We start from the raw sequence: 19,542 nt of genomic DNA, 5'->3' as shown, positions 1-19,542 counted from the left end.
ATCAATAAAATGATTATATATTTTTAAATAATGGATCGTGTAATACAGGAGGTGATAGGGAAGAAGTCTATTATCACAGTTAGCAAAAATGACATAGATTAGTTGAAATTATGATACTGCTTTCTTTTTTTTCTGAAAAGTGTGTCAGTCAAATACATTACAGAAAATGCAGAATCAAAATCAAGTCAATGGAGTTGGGTATAAATGAGAGTCCATTTATTTCAATTATGTAAACAAAATACATCTTAATTATGAATAGGATTTGTGTCCACATTTCTGTATAAACTATTTTAAAATATTAATTACATGATTAACTCATTCTTAAAAGATCAGGCACACAATTTAGAAATAGTTATTTTATAGATAAAACCCAGAAATACACATGTAAGGTAGAATCCAGCATCATATGAGCAGCTCATACACTCAAAATTTCTTCTCTCTGGAGCCCCTTGCCCAGTTCTCAATACTCCCCTACTGACTGGGTGCTCTGCAAAGCACAGTGAGGAGGAGGAATTTCCTCTTCCTGTTTTGATAGCAGAAACTACCTTTGTTAAATCAAACAGAATAATGTATCTGCCTCACATACAACCATACACACAAATCAAGAAAGTCAGAAATACTGTTAATTCATTTAAATCAAAATACTTCATAACACATATAATCAACTTAATAGATTTATATCTTGGTATGAAAATATTTCATCTTTCATACAATTTTCATAATTTGGTCATCATTCAAATCCAGCCTTTATTTTGGGATATTAAATAAAAGTCCTAATTTTAAAACTTCTGAGGCTAATTTGGCTGCTTTGAAAGTAAACGTTTGAAGGCACCAGGGATCTGAGGCAATCCATTTTTCTATTGGCAATAGAGATAGGACTGTAAATGCTCAGTCTAGGTAGCTGGACTAATCAAAAGCTAGCTTGCTTTTTAGTTGAAATGAAGGATTAGGCTCTACCACTTGCTTTTCATCATGGATGTGCTGGCATTTGGGGAAACGAAGAAGAGAACACATGAAGAGATTTCTACATTTACATTGATCTTCTAGGGCAACTCCTTCTATTCTGCTTGTAAATTCCATCTGCATTGCATTTCATTTTGCCTAAATTACAGCCAGATGGTTTCTGGCCTAGAATCTGAGGGTTTAGAATGAGATTCTCTACCTGGAAGGCACTTGGTTGAAGAAACCTTTTTAAGAGCACTTGGAGATACTAGAAGATTGGACTAATCAATGGGAAAAGAAAGGGAAAGGAAAGGGGCAAAGATAGCAATCCTTTTCATTGAAAAGCTAATTTGAAAAGAAGAGCAACTCATCTTGGGCAGAGGCAGATAATCCTACTTAAGAAATGAGCCATATTTAAGAATGACTCAAAAACAAGCAGGACTTCTTCTAGCTAGCTAATTAAGCAACATTTGTTTGCCATTTTGTGCCCCAGCTCACAGAAATGGTAAGTGCTGCCTTCACACAGTGAAAACAAAAGCAGGCATACTGAAGCAATAAACTCTACCATCACTGCTTTATTCTTAGGCTGTGTGCAGTTATAATTATTTAAGTCCTGACCTGTCCAGCAGTGTCAGGTTTATAATTATTTATCTTTAAATGGTTCAAAATAGCAATCTCTTCCCTTGTTTTAAAGTTCTCTCCATCAATGTAAAATAAAATATGTTTTTTTGGCACAAGAAGAAACAAAGCCCTGTTAACACGGCTATAGCTACACCTCAGCAGAGGGCTGTACAAGCAGCAAAAGGCAACTACAAGTCTAAGCTGGCCAGAATAATGCCAGCTGCTCAAAGAAAGCACATTATATATTGGCCCAGGGCTTTGGACTCCAATGCTTGCAATAGGAGTAGAATCTTACAATCAATCATTAAGGAGAATCTGAGCCAAGCTGAATATTGAAAGGAAAGGGGGTAAAGGAACCCATGTTTTTTATTTGTATCCCATCTTTATTATTTTTACAAATAAAGCAGTGAACATATCCCAACCCTTCTCCTATTTTCCCCACAACCTATGAAGTGAGTTGGGGAGGTGGAGGGAGGGAGAGAGGTGGAGGGAGGGAGGGAGGGAGGAACTGAAGGGATGAAGCCTCTTATCACTCTCTTATAGAAAAGTGGGTCCTTCTGTTTATTCTCATATTTTTTTGGTTCCTTCCATTTCAGTCACAACTATTAGCTCTACAATAATTTTATATATCTGGAGAATTCATTAATAAAAGCCACTTTGGTACATAATAATTTAAAATCATAGTTGGCTTAATGAAGGAAGCATCTCAAATTTTCAATTCATTGACAATGTCTAGATGAGTGTCACAGATCAATACTTTCATATCCCTTCCTCCATAAGACTCAAGGCACTAAGATTGAAGGCATCAGTAGATTATGGAAGGATGCTTAGTGACAGAGTAAAATTAATTCTCAGGTACCCAGAGGATGAAACCTGTCCGATCCTTGATGAAGTTTGGCTCTGATTGGTTGATTTTGGTTTTCACTGAGATGCTGCATTTTCGCCCATGCATGCTGCACTGGACAGGGTTGGTGATGTTTACTTGCAGGCGACGGTTTTCACTGTAGGTAAAAAGAGAACAATGAAATAAAAAGGATTAATTCTTGAGGGAAGATGGTTAAAAGAGAGGCCCCAACTGTCAGTCTGTGGCTCACTTCCAGGCCTTGAACCGTTTGGAACCAGATTGTGAAATGGGCGAACATGTGCATGCATCCCCACTTCTGTGAGCAGTAGGGAGCATGAACACTCCATTTGCACAAATGGTGGCTGAGCAACCCACTCCTCGTGCAAATGGCACTGCGCATGTGCACTTGTTCACCACTCACATGGAACCATCCCTCCCCCCCTCCCCCCAATGCCAGTCTGCAAAGCCAAAAGGTGGAACTCTGGATTAAAGAATATATTGTAGAGGGAGAAAGGAGACAAAGAATTCTGCTTGGGAAGTTTGCAAAGGATGCCATGTGCAATTTCATAATTATAGAAAACATCACTGTTAAGTATCAACTATCTTCAGCCTGAGACGCATCTCATAACATTTAGGAGGCCATGACTAACAGGCAGAGATTACAGCAGATTAGGCAAATGAAGAAAAGGAAGTATTAATTTAGTCACTCATGATAAGGTCTGGCATCTTATGTTGTTGGCTCATGGTAGTTTAAGCATTCTTTGGTTTGAGATCAGAAAAACTATAGGGAGAAAACCCATACAGAAACAGTAGGAACAAGGCTCTTCATGTATCATCACCTCCAATAACCATAATTACAATATCCCCCACCCTCAGTTTTATGAAGTCTGAGGTTGCATACAAATCCATTACTGCAATGCAATTATGAGTGAGCAGGAGCCACTTTTTAAAAAATATTCAGAATTGTGTTGCATGGTACTGTAGAAGTTACACACAGGTATCAACCATTTTGTGCATGTCATTAGTGAAGAAATATGTTTTCCTCATTGTACATTTTCTTCTGCTCACGTGATTATCCTAAAATTGTGCACTATCTAATCCAGGACCAGGCAGCCACTAGTTATCAAAGTGTCCGCCAATCTTTGGCCTAATATGACTTGAATTCATTTAGAATTTTTAATTAATAAAAAATGGGGCCCTGCCAAATTGCTAAGCAAAGCACTAACTTCCAGGAACATCTTGAAAGTTAAAATGTTAGGTACTTTTTCAAAAATAATTCATCTATCCAGACAAAATGACTAAGAAAAGCTGAAATGTGAAAATCCACTTTGAAAGAAGGGTGAAATTCAGTGGTAGGAATTAATTTAATCAAAATAACTGTTCAGTGATTGGCTGTTTCCGTTGTGTAGCTTTTGAGGGCATGGGGGAAAATGCCAGTGGTAGACATATGATGAGGACTCATCACATGCTCTCAAAATTCAATTGCAGGTGGTCTTCACTTAATGATCACTCACTCAGCAGCTGTTCAAATTTTGTTCAATGTGTTGGATGAGTGGTACGTGTGATATTGTTGAAGTTCCCTGCTTTTGCAGCATCCCCAGGGTCACTTGATTGTGCTCTGGGTGCTTGGCAACTGGCTTGCAATTACAACATCACAGTATCTTGTGGTCATGTGATAATCATTTGTGACCTTAAATGCTTGCTTCCAACAAGAAAATTCAATATAGGAGACAGCAGAAGGTCACAAATGGCAAGTGAATGATGTCACGCTTCACATCGTAAGATTCATTTAACAACAACAAGAAGTAGTACTGAAACTGCTGTTGCTAAGTGGCATATTCACATGATGTCATGGTCCCAATTTACATTGTTAACTGAGAGCAAAAGAATAAGCTGTTTGCTGGTTGCTACATATCAAAAGCAATACCTTTGCAATGGCGGCCTGGGATTGAGAAGGATTCCCTTGAAGTATTTGCCAGGGGAAGGAGTTAAACAATCAAGTGATTTCTGAACACAATGATTCCTTTGCTTGACCCTTTCCCCTTTGCAGAGCAGAGAGAGTGGAGAGGAAGGGATTTCAAGAGAATATGTTTGCTGTTCTACACATTGAAAGCAATGTGATTATATTGGCAGAGGGAAAGGCAAAGAGAGATTGCCCATAGAAATCACTTGCCTTTTTTCTCTCTCTACATCTCTTAGATTGGAGAAATTGGAGAGTGATTACAATCTGTTTGTTTATTATGCCCATAGTTCCTTGTCATAATCTGTCAGCAAGATTGCATTGCTTTTGATGTATTCAAGGCAGGAAATAGGCATTCAAGCATTCAAAATGGCAAGAGAATGCTAACAAAAGAACGTTAACAAAAGCCAAAGGTGTGAAACTGAGTATTGCAGTCTTGCCTTTTTCCAGCAGAAATGTTAAATTATTTCCCACTTAATCACCACTTAGCTTAGTTGCTGGTACCACAATTTACATCTGATTACTTAAATACTCTGGGTAAAGTCTCCTTCAAAGAAAAGACAATCGATCAGTTGATTAAATATCAATAATTTTTAAAAGCTCTTTTATAATTTCTTGAAAAAAAGGATTACACTTAGGGAAAATTGATACATTCCAGTTCTTCATTTTTTAAAATTAGTAATTCACCTTCATGTTAATTACCAAAATAGATAATTAATGTTCAAAAATGCCTTCCTACAAAATATACAGAACTGATGCTATCCATGACAACAGCTGCTAGGATAGTTTCTTTGTTTCTGAGAATTACACATAATTCCTTCTTAATAGTGAACTAAACTAGGAGAATATGTATCAATGTAAAAACAATCAATTTTGTATTTTTTTAAAAAAAATCTGACACTGAATTTAATTGAACCTGAAAATAATTTATGTACTTTAATACTGCCATGGACTTGAACCACGTCCAAAAGCTTATCCGATCATAAGATTTTAAAATACTAGATTTTGCCTGATTTGTGATAAGGACAGGTTTTGTCAGATAAGACTGAAAGTCCTATTAATTGCTAGTAGCATGTTGGTGATCTTGGCTAATACTGATTATTGATTTTATTTTGACAATGGTCTTAAATCAATGCACAATCACCTTTATGCTGCAATATATATTATAAGTGATTCTCCTTTAGCGACTACCTCATTTAGATGTTTTCAGTTACAATATTGATTATAGTAACTTAAGAACAATCCTCAAATTTACAGCCTTTGAAGGTTTGTGAAGCAAAGATCATAGGCATAATTGCTGTTTCACTTAACAATCCAGTTGCCAGTCCCAGTGGTGGTCGCTAAACATACACTGGCTCTATTTCATTTTATGCCATTTGTAAATCACTTTTCTAGGTATAGAAAACTCTCCCTGCAGTTTTCTTGGCAAGATGTTCAGAAGTCCAGAATGTCCAGATGTTTAGGAGAGCCTTTGCCTCCTTCTTAGAGGAGTGACTGGTCCAAGATCACCCAGCTGGCTTTATACCTAAAGTAACTCTCCCAGTTTTTAGTCTGGTCCCTTAGTCGTTACTCTAAACTGGCTCTAATTTCTTTACAGCCTCTTTTTTTCTACTTCTACTTAATTGTTTTTTGAATATATGTAGTAATAAAAGAAAAATGAGAATAAATCTTATAAGGCATAATTTTTTTAAAAGGTTTCATTTTTTTTTTTACTTTTGCAAATCAGACCTATATTACTAGTGTATTACTCTTCTGCTTTTCACCAAAATTATAATTATTTCCTTCATGCTTTAATTCTTTTCCTAGTATATCTGGTACTTATTTTTATTTTACTCCTGTTCAAAATCCTAGGTAGAAAGATTCATTAAATTCCATAGGCCCTTTTCTGACTAAATTGCATTTTGCTCTTAATATTAAATATCTGATTGTGGTGATAGATATGCCAAGTGACAGCAACATTAGAAAGGAGTATAAAAAGCAGAAGTACCAGGGCCTGAAGGAGGAACTGGTGAAGATATGAAAACTAAAAATAGCAATAGCACTTAGACTTATATACCGTTTTATAGTGCTTTACAGCCCACTCTAAATGCTTTGCAGAGTTATCATATTGCCCCCAATAATCTGGGTCCCCATTTAATCAACTTCGGAAGGATGGGAGGCTGGGTCAACCTTGAGGTGGTGAGAATCGAACTGCCAAACTGCTGGTGGCTTGCAGTCAGTCGAAGTAACCTGCAGTACTGCATTCTAACCAGTACGCCATCTCACTGTTCCCTCTAAGGTGCGCGGCCGCGCACATGGCAAGAAAACCCCGCGCAGCAGTTTCTAACTGCCGCGCAGAGATTTCTTTCAAAGCAAACGTGGGGAAGTCCTTTGCAGGCAGCTAGAACTGGCCGCCCTCAAAGGACCTCCCCAGACTTGTTTTGATGAACACGGAGTGACTGATGGTAGTTTGTGCCGGCTGTAGCTGCTCAAACTAGCATCAGTCGCCCCGTGTTTAGCAAAGCAAGCCCGGGGAGGTCCTTTGTGGGCGGCCAATCCTAGCCTGGCGCTGAAATGAATCCCCAAAGCCCTCTCCCCCACCACCAGAATATCTGCTGCTGTCCAGCTGAGGTGCTCCGAGCGGAGGGGGAGGCACCACCGCTGCTGCCATGAGCGGGGGCGCCAGCAGGAGCTTTGCCGGCTTCACTTCAGCCGCAGTGCTGGGCAGCAAATGTGTTGGTTCACCCTCTGACTCCTGCTGAAATATCCCCTGCCTGCCAAGATCCCTTTTTCCCTCCTCGATCCTTCGATCCGGCCTCAGTGTGGGGTGAGGGGGGGGGGAGATCTTCCTCCAGGGCCCTGGAAGGCACGCAAAGGAACGCTGTTTCATCTCCCACAAACTTTACGGACAGAAGGCGTAGCTGTCCTGGGCGGATTTTAGCGATCTTTTCAGCCGCTGAACGCAAACTAGTTGCTCCGGTCGCAGGTGCAAAAGGCCTCCCTATTTGGGTGGAGGGGGGGGCGATGCAGCTGCGCCTGGGACCCCTCCTGTCCCTCGGGGTGGCGCTGATGTCTCTCTTGTGGGGCGGGGGTTTGCGGTGAGTTCCTGGAAGCGAGGAGGTGGGGGGGGGAGATAGCCAGGGTCCGCGTTTGTGTCTTTCTCACTGCCTCCAGCTCTTTTCCCAGAAGGAAACGTCTTCCTTCCTCTGCGTTACGCTGAGCCTCGTTTAAAGGCTGTGGTTTTGAGCTCAGGCAAGATGGGAACAAAGGATGCGTTTTGCACAGAACTTCTTCAGCTCTGACAGGATTGTGGGGAATGGAAGCATGGGGAATCTCATGTCCTGCAGCCCAAACTTTCTCCTCCCAGCAACTTGGCCTGTTGGATACAGTGGTGGCAGGAGAAGAATGGGCTGGGTGGGCTGGCTGGCTGGGGAGGGGGGAACCCTTTAAAGCCTGCTGCCGCGTCTTCCCAGCAAGACTTCCTTCCGGCTCGCGGTTTCCCTTGCCAAGCATTTTTTTTCCTCTTTAAAAGAATTTTGGGATTTCTCCTCACCAAACCTTTAAGACTGAAAGAGTTAGAGTTGAAATATAAAGAGATTTTCAATCGCCATACTGTTAGATTGATAGGCAATTATGGACTATCTTGATTATATCCTCCTTAGAAAGAATATGCTACTGTATGTATGGTTGAGAAAAAGGTCAAACTTCATTCCATGGAAACCCAACAAAGTTCATAGGGAGCGTTTCTTTCTATGATGGGCTTTTTGGGTCAACGTGAATATCTGTTATCAAAAATATAGGTAGAAAATTAAGCAGGCAATAGGCAATTACAAAAAGGGAAGCCAACTTTCTGAATTCTGTTTCTTTGCACTTAGTGACTTATAAATAGACTAATGTTCTGAAAACCTGACCTAAATTACTATACATTTTAAATAGCTGTAAAGCTATGCTGAAAAAGTTGTTCTCATGGTATTGTGATAAATTCAATAAAAAGAAGGGAATTCTTGATGAATTTAAGGAGAAATGAGAGTATTGGATAGTAAATGGACAAATAAAATTACCAATCAAAGAGAATATTTGCACCTCAGGGTTGAAATGAGATGTTCTCTCTTACTCTTTCCTCTTCCTCTCTTCTCTCTCTGTCTCTCTCATCCTCTTTCTCTTTGTCTCTCTTCTCTTTCTCTCTCCCTCTTTTCCATTCTTCTGTCACTTTCTCCTTCTCTCTCCTCTTTGTCTCTTTCTGTCTCTTTCACCCTCTTTGTCTCTTTTTCTCTCTCCTTCTTTCCCACTCTTCTGTCACTTTCTTTGTCCTTCTCTGTCTCTTTCTGTCTCTCTTCCCTCTTTTTTTCTTCCTCTCTCCCACTCTTTTATCACTTTCTCTCTACTGCCCAACTTGTCCCCATACTTATATTCGATTGATCATGTTTGCAATAATTTACCTTCTTTCCTAAATAGGCGCAGTTCCTTTACTCGATCCCTCGATCCCTCGCTCACTCAAACACACACACACACACACACACACACGCACAAAACCATTTTTCTCCATTCCAATTTGGATCCTATAAATCAATTGCTCTGTGAAACATCTGTGAAAAAAATTCAGGTGCTCAGGCATGAAAATGTGCCGCTCAAACATTATACGTTTCTGCTCACACTGAAAAAAAATTAGAGGGAACATTGGCCATCATGGCTCATAAAGCCAAAGTGGTCCCAGTGAGGTAGGAGCACTTGAGGCTGTGACTTCTAAACTGGAAGAGTGGCTCCAATAGATCCCAGGAACAATATTAGAGTTCTTTGTTTGGAAGAGTGCAGTGTTAGGAACAGCTAAGATACTGTACATAACCCTCAAATTCCCAGGCCACTGGCAGAAAACTGAAAATGAAGGAAGACACAACGTAAAACAGCAATGTCGTTCCTTGTCCGTGTTTAATATTTCTTTAGTTACACCACACTAAGCTGCATCAAAAATCCCTGCTTAATCTGCTATTTTTGCAGGGCATTAGCAGACTTAGATGCAATAAATGCACCTTAAGGTCACAACAGATCACTGGTGCTTAGAGAGACAATGGAAATCACTGGCAGTGAGGTCAGGATAACAGAGCACTTTGTCCTCTAAAAAAACTGCAAACAATTTTGCAGATTCATTTGCAGACAGACACTTGTCCATAAACAAATTAGTAACCGCTTGGCTTGCAAGAGTTCAGAAGTGAATCATCCAATGTGCATAAAGAGAAGTTAGCTTTCTGTCTACCACTATTGCTCCATCTCGGGTCAACTTGTTCCCCTGTTTACGAAAACAAAGTGAAAGGTGAAAGTTACTTTATTATCCTTGAAGTAAGGATGAAAAATAAGCATTTGCTTTTCTACTTCATGCATTTGCTCCTTCCAATTTAAAAATATATGTTAAATCTGTTATATCCATGTATATATTTCTGAGGCAAGGTCACAATTTGCAAAAAAGGAAAAGAACTGTAGCAACAATAAGTATAACCGCAAAGGTCTTTCAACAACATCTGACTTTTGAAACATTGCTTCATTCTTGATGATGGAAATGGATGTTTCAGAAATGAAATTCAAGCCTAGACAAAGCAAGTACAGATTCTCTTTATGATAGTCTTCCCTGATGTAGTGCTTTTCAATTGAACTATTGTTTCCATTACCCCCAGCCATACCTTTAAAAGATTATGATTTATATTTTCACTAATTATCTTCAAGAATACACATTACCAATTCTATAACCGGGAATTTGCTTTTGCCTCTTGACACACTGAAATTATAGCAACAAGCAATGCAGATGACTGGGAGTACTGTATGCTCTCATGATGGGAGGGAAAGGTAAGACATCTAAACTGGCTTTTTCTGGTACAACTTCCCAATCGGATGTCTCTTTGTTACTAGAGAAATCAATTCTAATTCTGGAGATTTGAATTACACTACACTTGTTTCATAATATCTGTTATAACAGGCCAATCTGCTCTACCTGGAAATAAGATACCATTATAAGAAGCAGGCTGATAATTTGGGGATGCTTACTGCTCCCAACTTGTAAGCTTTAAATTCCCTATGTCTTTAACCATCACATAACCTGCACTGGTAATCTTCTGCTTGCAATACTGCAGTATCACAACATGGAGCTTCCTTTGAGGATTGTCCATTTTCAACATGCCCATTCTACTGCTGCACATCTACAATAGTTTGCAAATAGTTTGGGGGATGCTTCAAACTGTTGGTCATGACCTATAAAGTCATAAGTGGTGTATGACCAAACAATATGAAGAAATGTCTTTTTCCCATACATTTCTGATTTCATGGTTAAAATGACCTGCAGGAGTTTTCTTTGAGTTTGCCATCTGCAATGATACATTGATACATTGATTGATAGATAGACAGACAGACACCCCCCCCCTACCTATCCAAGAAGATCTGCTTGTTCTCAACTACAAAAAAATGTAAATGTGTTAATTGTTGTGGTTGTTATTTTGTGCTTTGTCTGTAAGCTCTCAAGAATTGTGTGGCATCTAAAATAAACAAGTACATTTGTTGTGGATGTCTTATATGTACATAAATCCCATTGACTGTAATAGAGTAGCACATAGTAGATTTGTCTCATTTAAATTGTATTATAGACTTTGATAAGACTTACATAAAAACAATTGGAAAAAAAAACACTTTTATTTGAAACTGGAATATTCCCCCCAGCAATTTGCCTGGTTTGTGAGTAGCAATAATTAATAAATATTATCCTTTCCATTAAAGCATTATTTAACTACAAGTGTTTTGGCATTGGAATATTATGTGAGGAAAGATAGGAGTCAAAATGAAGGACATGAAAATGATACAAAACAGTCAGAGCCATTTTCCAATTCCCTGTGTTTTAAAAAACCTAGCAGCACCATTGGTGGGACTCATGATGAAAGGGAAAGATAAAGAAAAATTCCCAAATGTCCGAGAGGGTTGGCCATCATAAATTAAAACCAGCTTCTAATTGTCCACAGTTTAGAGAATTGTAGTGTTTGCTTTGAAATCTAACTTTAGTTCCTGGAATCTCTGGGTCCATCCTGAAGGAATCCTGAATTGCTATGCAACTGTACAGGGGATGCTTGTATTACAATCTGCACACATATGACACCACTTGGAAAGATAATCTTAATATATAGATTGGCTCTGTAAAGCAAGCTAATTAAGATGTGGTTGGCTAGTGTTTAGTTCAGTGTACTATGGCATTATCATGAGTATAATTAGTCTTGAATAATCCAGATTAAAATGGAAGAACCCTGACAAGATATAGTTATAACTGAAAAAAGGTCACCCACACAGCTCTAATGAAACAGAGAGAGAAAAAGGAAAGACATGTGAAGGAAGAAAGTAAGGCTGAGAAACTGTTGGTGAAGGTTGGAGAGAGAGAAAAAAACCCTTTAAAACACTACAGCTTTCAGTCTCAGTCACTATAGTAACCTTGATTTTAGCATTCAATCTGATACATCATCATTGCCAGCCAACCAGAAGATGAAAACAACATAAATGTTCTTATTAGGCTTGTAGGAAAGGAAGCTAGCAGATATGTTTGCTACCTTTTCAGCAGATGCCTGTTTACAATCAGAACCACAGATTTATTATAAAATATGCATTTTTACTATCTGACAGCATTCCAACTAACTTGTTTATCCATAAAATTGTGCATATACATATCTGTATATTTCAAATCCTGGAGCATCCACACCTGCTTACCGAACAGGATATACAACAGGAAACAGCGAAGCAAGAGGTAGTTATTAATAGAAGCACTAGAGGGTTTTCTGCTTTATTCTCCTGCACTGCACACAGAGTCCTTGTTGCTAGGTGAATTAAGTGTATTGATGGTTATGAATCAGCCTACCTGTTGAACTCCAGAAGTTTCCCATTGAAAGCTCTATCATATCAGTTATGAAAATGAAGCACCTGCCTGATAGATCTAGCAGTCATGTTTGTCCAGCTGCATACTTGTTTTAATCAGCATGTTTTAAAAACTACATCTGGATACATTTCATTTTTTTTTGTTCACTCTACTCTCTGCTTTCATCAAGACTGCTTTTCTTTTATCTAGGCTAGCAGCAGCCAACTATTATTCTTGTGGAACAGAGCCTGGCCTTCCATCTTTACCAGCCTCTCCACTTTGAACCTCAATCCTAAACTCATATAGTAAGAGAGACCGCCTTGAGAGAGAGAGACTTGAGAGACCGCCTCCTGCCGATTACCTCCCTCCGGCCAATTAGATCGCACAGATTGGGCCTCCTCCGAATCCCATCCGCCAGTCAATGCCAACTGGCGACTACACGGAGGAGAGCCTTTTCAGTAGCAGCTCCGACCCTGTGGAATGACCTCCCCGTCGAGATTCGCACCCTCACCACCGTCCAGACCTTCCGCACAGCCCTTAAGACCTGGCTATCCCGTCAGGCCTGGGGATAAGTTTCTAATTCGCCCCGCCCGAGTGTTGAGTGTTGAATGAAAGTTGTGCTTTTACTGTTTATTTTATTCACATATTGTTTATGTCTTTGTATTGCACCCCCCTTTCCCTATGAATGTAAGCCGCTCTGAGTCCCCTCAGGGAAAAGGGCGGCCTATAAATCCCGAATAAATGAAATGGGAAAAAAAGTAAGAGCAATGCAAAAATAGAAAAGTTTCTTCCCCGAACAGAAATTCTTCCATCCTTGCAAAGCACAATCTGGTGCTGTGTGTGACTTAATATTTGGCTTGCCTGATTCACTCAAAAATGAAAAAAAGCTCAATGTTAGCAATAAATGTTGGATCAAGATTTATACAACTGCAGCTAAAAGATTGAATCATAAGCAATGAAGTCCAATTCCAACCTTGCCAATGAAATGAACTTCACTAGGTTTTGATCTCTTACCACTATCACTTACTATTTGGGGATGGATGTATTCACCAATCTACAGAAGTGTTCTAAAGCAACTTTCTTCAAGTTGAGGCCCTTCAAATCTGCCACAGAATCACTCTGATTACCCCTAGCAAACACTGAGGTTTTTAACCCGCTACATAAATATTAATCTGTCCTTATTTCTTCTGACCTCTTATTTCATTTGAATTCTTTACAAGTTGCCAACATTCTAGTTTTCACGCTCCCCAGTGAGATTAATCAAGAGCCAACATCCAAGAGACATAGTACTAGGATGTAAAAAAGCTACACAAATGAATTCAGAAAAGGAAGCACATCAAGCACTAGGAACTCTTAAGCTGATGAAAAATCTAACATCAAGGAGACATGAAATATGAAGAAGCATTCTCCCAGAATCACAGAGTGTCAAAGGGAAAAGCAGTATGGAAAAGGAAATCTATATTCTGTTACTTCATGTTATTTGCAAACCTAGATAAACAATATTAAACAAAAAGGACAACTCATACTCGGAACATTATAATCTTAAAGTTAAGTAAAATAAAATAATTTCTAGAGGAATAATTAAAACTGTCTTTTGCTGTAGAAATAACTGTCATGTTAAACAAATTCTGTATCATAGTCTATTTGAAATTTGCTATTGAGGTTTTCTTCCATATTTTTGTGATGGGAAGAATAAACATGATTCAACTCCACTTTTTTGGGAGTGTACAATACCTGTCAGAAAGGGCACACTTGGAAGTAGCTGGCTACACCTTCCCATTGTGACTATTATGACTACTCAGCTGGGAGCAAATAAGATTTTTTCTCAATACACTCACCAGATAATTTTCCCATCCTGAGGGAAAAATAATGCAAAACATCAAAAATAATATGTGAAAGGAGCTGGGAAGAAATAATAAACTGTAGCCCATGCTTCCAGGAAATAAACCAAACAATGCACTACTATGGAGTTTTATTGTTGATTTGAGAGACAATGTGCTACATCTACATTATCACTAGTTTATTATCATGAATGCTTTCCACAGTTTTCAGTACACTTTTGCAATGTAATTTCTGCTGAGTAGTTAATTTTGCTTTGAAGCCCACAAGTGAGTCTGGTTTGTACGTGGGAAAGGAGACGAAGTGGATTAAAATGCTCTGCTTTTATAAGTAAGAAACTGGGCTAAAGGGTGTCATGGATCTCAGCACTCAAATTTATTGGGCCTGTCCATATAGCTATTGATATACATATTTGTATATACATATATTAACTATTTTCTAGGATACCTATTTTAGGCTACGTGGAAATGATCTTAATGTTGGGGAGTGTAGCAGGAACAGATGGCTTTGGCCTACTTGCTTTTGATAAACTCTACAACCGAAGCTAGCTGATATGCTGCCATAAAGATTTTAGAGTCCAACTAAAGTACCATTTCCCAAATTTGCCTAACCTCTTTCAAAAGATCATATAATCTTTAGCCAAAAGTTTTGGAATGAAGAAGTGTGACTCCAAATGCACTTTTAGCAAATGTCAAATTCTAAACCACCATCTGTGAAATAAAACTTGTCCTTTTTGCTTCAGCTGCCATGCTGGGGCTCCCCTGTGAATAGGTATAAGCTTGTGAAAAGGGCAACTTATTGCCATCAAAGATTATCTCTCTTAAGGTAAGTGACCTGATTTAGGGATTGCATTTTCAAATTTGCCCAACGAGAACTTTTAATTTAGAAATTAGTGGTTTTAGAATGAAGAAGAAAAATCCACATAGTCCAGTATTCTAGTACAGTGTTTCTCAACCTTGGCTACTTGAAGATGTCTGGACTTCAACTCCCAGAATTCTGGGAGTTGAAGTCCAGACATCTTCAAGTAGCCAAGGTTGAGAAACACTGTTCTAGTATATCCTGTAGACAGAATTTTAATTGTTAAGAATAAATGCTGGCTTATTCTAAAACTACAACAGATTATTATCTAGTCTAAGGTAAGGAAAACTTCTTCATTAAAAGATATCCTCGATGGTGAAGATTTTTGTACTGGCTTAGCTTCAGAGGTGGGTTGTTCCGGGTTTGGCCTTCCTTAAAAGGCTTTCAAATCTAAACTTGCGAGAGCTAATTGTGTGCATGCTTTAGAGGCAGTCTGTTTTAATCACATCCCCCAATTCAAGCTTTAGGGGCATTAACAGCTTTAACAATATGTATTTATTTATTTATCTTTAGAAGCTGCATGTCTCCAAATAACTTCGGATAGTTTACACTTTAAAAAGCAAATCTACCTTGAAGTAAGTGATGGTTTAGGTATTTTGGTATGATCATTCTTCAGGATAATATTTCATAATTTATGTTACTGTAATGCTGTAGTACAGGTAATCCTCAATTTACAACCATTCATTTAATGACCATTCAAAATAATAACAGAACTGAAAAAACGTTGTATGTCTGTTTTTCATGTATAACTTGTTGCAATATTCCCATAGTTACGTGACAAAATGCCAGCACTTGACAACTGGCATGTATTTATCGTGACCCGTCAAAACCGCGGAGGACAAAATCGCGCTCGACGAAAGCGCGCATTTGATGTCATCACAGCGCGACAAAAAAAATTAAAAATTGAAATAAAATTAAAATTAAAGCAAGCCGATTCACATAAAGGTAAGGGTTAGGTTTAGGGTTAGGGTTAGGGTTAGGTTAAGGGTTAGGGTTAGGTTTAGAGCGTTAGGGTTACGTTTAGCGTTAGGTTAAGGGTTAGCGTTAGGTTTAGCGTTAGGTTAAGGGTTACGTTTAGGGTTAGATTTAGGGTTAGGTTAAGGGTTAGGTTTAGGGTTAGGTTTGGGGGGGTTAGGGTAAGGTTTTTGCTTTATTTTTACATTTTTCGATCACAGCGCGATGTTTTCGTCGCGCTGTGATGACGTCAAATGTGCGCTTTCGTCGAGCGCGATTTTGTCCTCCGCGGTTTTGTGGTGGAACCGTATTTATGACAGTTGCACTGTCCTGCAGTCATGTGATCGGTCACCTTTTGCAAACCTATGAAAAGCAAAGACAACGAGGAAGCCAGATTCACTTAACAACTGTGCTACTAACCTAACAACTGCAGTAATTCACTTAACATCTGTTGCAGTAAAAGTCATAAAATGGAGCAAACACACTAAAAACTGTCTTGCTTAGCAACATAAATTTTCTGGTCAATTGTGATCTTAAGTTGAGGACTACCTGTATTGTTTTTTAATCGGTTACCACATTAGAATGCATGTCACACAGTCCATTATGCTCGAGTATAATGTAACTTGAAATAGAAAAGCAGGGTATAAATGTTTAACAAAGAAACACAGTCCATTCTTTTGACTTTTGTCATGTTAAACTCAATTACTAGTATTGATATGCTATCAGTTTGTGAATACTCATCTCTTTCTTTTTCCTTCTGATCAAATTTTAGAACGTATGCTCAATTGTATATAACTAGCTGGTAATATAAACAATAAGTGAAATCCACTTCAGTATTAACATGCAAATTAACTTCTAGACTGTGATAAGATACCAAGTCTCCAGAGAACAGAATGGAACAGTTTTTGATAGTTATAATTAAGGAAAGCCTAGCCCTCCATATAAAGATATAGGACAGAATTTCACCAATTATCTCAACAATCAACCAGAATTATAGAGCAGATATTATATTCTTGACACCAGCTCATTCCACACCTCTCCCACACCTTTTGGAGGAAGACCTAACACAATGTCCTGCATGGCAAAAATAATTTATGGTGGTGGTTAGAAATGTCTTTTTCAAAAATGTCTACAGCTGATCTACTTACCTAAGCTATGAAAAAAAATCACCCTGGAACTACTAGAACAATGTAAAATAATGGTTGATTCCAGAAGAACTCTCAAATTATTAGTTTTAGGGTTTGTCCCACCATTTGTCTGAATACAAATTTGACCATTTGTCTGAATACAAATTTGATGTAATCTTAGAGGCAGAACTCCAGGGCAGCAGAAATGGAGGAATGATGAAAATCAATCTCTGATTTGATTTGAATTCAAACACTGATTTGTGCTAAGTATAGGTAGTCCTTGACTTATGACCATTAGTTTTACAATGCTCTGGAATTATGGTGGTCTCAGAAAAAGTGCATTATAGGCCATAAAACACTTTTAGCCACCACAAAACGTCACCCCCATAATTATATGATCACAGTTTGTTTGCCTGCTAACCAGCTTGCATTTACCGTTGATGTTTTCACTGTTCTGTTCTTATATGATTGCATTTTGTGATCTGTTTTCCCAGTCACCAACAAACACCCCGCACACCCAATTCAGGAGAGTGGATTCACTTAACTACTGTGTGGTTTGTTTAACAAACACCATAAATATGGTCAAAATATGGAGTCTGGTGACATGATGCCTTGACTTACAACTGCAATGTCTTATGACTGAAATTTTGATCCCAATTGTAATCTATAGAGTCGAGGTGGCACAGTGGTTAGAGTGCAGTACTGCAGGCTACTTCAGCTGACTGCTAGTTCTGCAGTTCGGCTGTTCAAATCTCACCGGCTCAGAGTTGACTCAGCCTTCCATCCTTTCGAGGTGGGTAAAATGAGGACCTGGATTGTTGTTGGGGGCAATATGCTGACTATGTAAATCGCTTAGAGAGGGCTGAAAGCCCTATGAAGCGGTATATAAGTCTAACTGCTATTGCTATTGCTATAAATGGCTAACAAATAAATGGAAATAAAAATTGCATAAAAATAATATGTTGCCTACAGTTATATATATTATGTAACTATCATTAGTTTACAATATGGCAGTCACCTTGGATTTCATTTCATTTAAGGGAAATATTATTTGAATTAGGCCAATTAAAGGATCACAACTTTGAGTCCGAGAGATTGATATTTTTTTGAAATCATCCAGCAAGTTTATTGATGAGGTGAAATTTGACCAGACTTGTAGCTCAGTCCCTGAACAACTTACAGTGAATGCATTACATAATACATTAGATCTGGACTTAACCATTACTGGTCCCATGATATCAATGGAACATAACTTAGCTATCATATATATCCTCAGTTACTTCGATGGATGTACACGTCTGGAATTTATTTTGGAACCAGAGAAACCACTCTACATTCACCCACCACTGAAACTAAATAAAATTGAAAACAAATAATAATATTTACAATCATTGAGAGAGAAACATTCCTTTTAGATAGTCTGTTTGTTCTGTGAGTAAGCATAGGAGGTTAAAATACTAACAAGGGGACCAGGAACAGAGGAATGGAGACCATTATGACTACCGGTAAGTGATACAAGAAGGTTTCTGTAACCAACCCAAAGATCTACAGTGAATTCCTAGGTGCAAATTTTGATTATAATAATCTGTAGCTTCTAATAAAATATTTAATTCATAAATAGTAGAAATAAAACCATATATTTCAAGAACATTAAGAAAACACATAACTTTAATATTTTAAAAGCAGGTATAAGAAAAGAATAATTTTTTTGAACCTAGGTAGGTTCAACATTATATTTTTAAGGCTGTTTTAAACAGAATATATTCAATCCATTGTGGAGTGACAGGGAAACTTTGATTAAATCTGGGAATATTGTTGTCTTTATAAACAGAAGAAAAAAAACAGAGTTCTGGATGGAGCAAAAGACATTCCCCCCACCCTTAAACAGCTCCTCCCACGAAAGCAGCAGATCTATTTTATAAGGATTTTTCTACAGATTCCAATGAGATAGCCATTTCCCAATTTAGACATACCATTCCATCAGAATAAATACTTAATTTCCCAGCTGGAATGGCCCCCAAGATGGGGTGGAGAAGCCAGTTGTTGTATTGCATTTAAAATACCTCAAAGAAGGTTGAGATAATAGACATCTGCTGTTGTCCAACTCAGGCAGAACAGCTGAAAAATACAGTATGATATTGTTCTCTTCTCTTTCTGAGATTGACATTACTTGGTGGTTTATTTATTAAGCACCAGCCAAATGATAAAACACTTGGGTGAAAAAAAGAAAAAAGATAAAATTGTTTGTTTTATCCATCTGGCATGGTTTAATATATTCCCTATGATGGCTAACTACAAGATTGGGGAATTTCTACATGCAAGGCAAACATTCAAATGTCCTTTATTTTAATTTTACACTGTATTTAGGATTCTATGTCTAAAGTACAAACAAGAGAATTTCGCTGTCTGTTCAGTATTTCTTCATATTATCTTTCGTTTGTTTGCTTTTGCACCTTTGATTTCTGGTGATTGCCTGGGTTTCTTGGTAGGTTTTTCAGCAATAGCCTTCACCCTGCTGAACTAGATCTCACAGTCTTCCTATTAT

At 38.2% G+C, this 19,542-nt stretch overlaps 1 protein-coding gene across 1 annotated transcript in view; it reads right to left on the bottom strand.

Annotated features, from left to right (window-relative positions):
- Nucleotides 1-2,040: 2,040 nt before the first annotated feature.
- The window catches only part of LOC106557250 (unconventional myosin-Id), a 123,930-nt gene continuing 106,428 nt past the window's right edge, over nt 2,041-19,542 (bottom strand). Inside the window, exon 22 of the mRNA XM_087713352.1 lies at nt 2,041-2,564. Within this exon, the coding sequence (XP_087569478.1) occupies nt 2,408-2,564 (157 nt within the window). The 3' untranslated portion in view covers nt 2,041-2,407. The remainder of the gene's footprint in view (nt 2,565-19,542) is intronic.

Source organism: Thamnophis sirtalis, unplaced genomic scaffold (assembly GCF_051295495.1).
Source record: "Thamnophis sirtalis isolate CommonGarterSnake01/CBP01778 unplaced genomic scaffold, rThaSir2_p1.2 scaffold_4, whole genome shotgun sequence".
Taxonomy (NCBI): Eukaryota; Metazoa; Chordata; class Lepidosauria; order Squamata; family Natricidae; genus Thamnophis; species Thamnophis sirtalis.
Note: the sequence above shows the minus strand (reverse complement) of the source record. Positions and strands in the feature narration are given on the sequence as shown.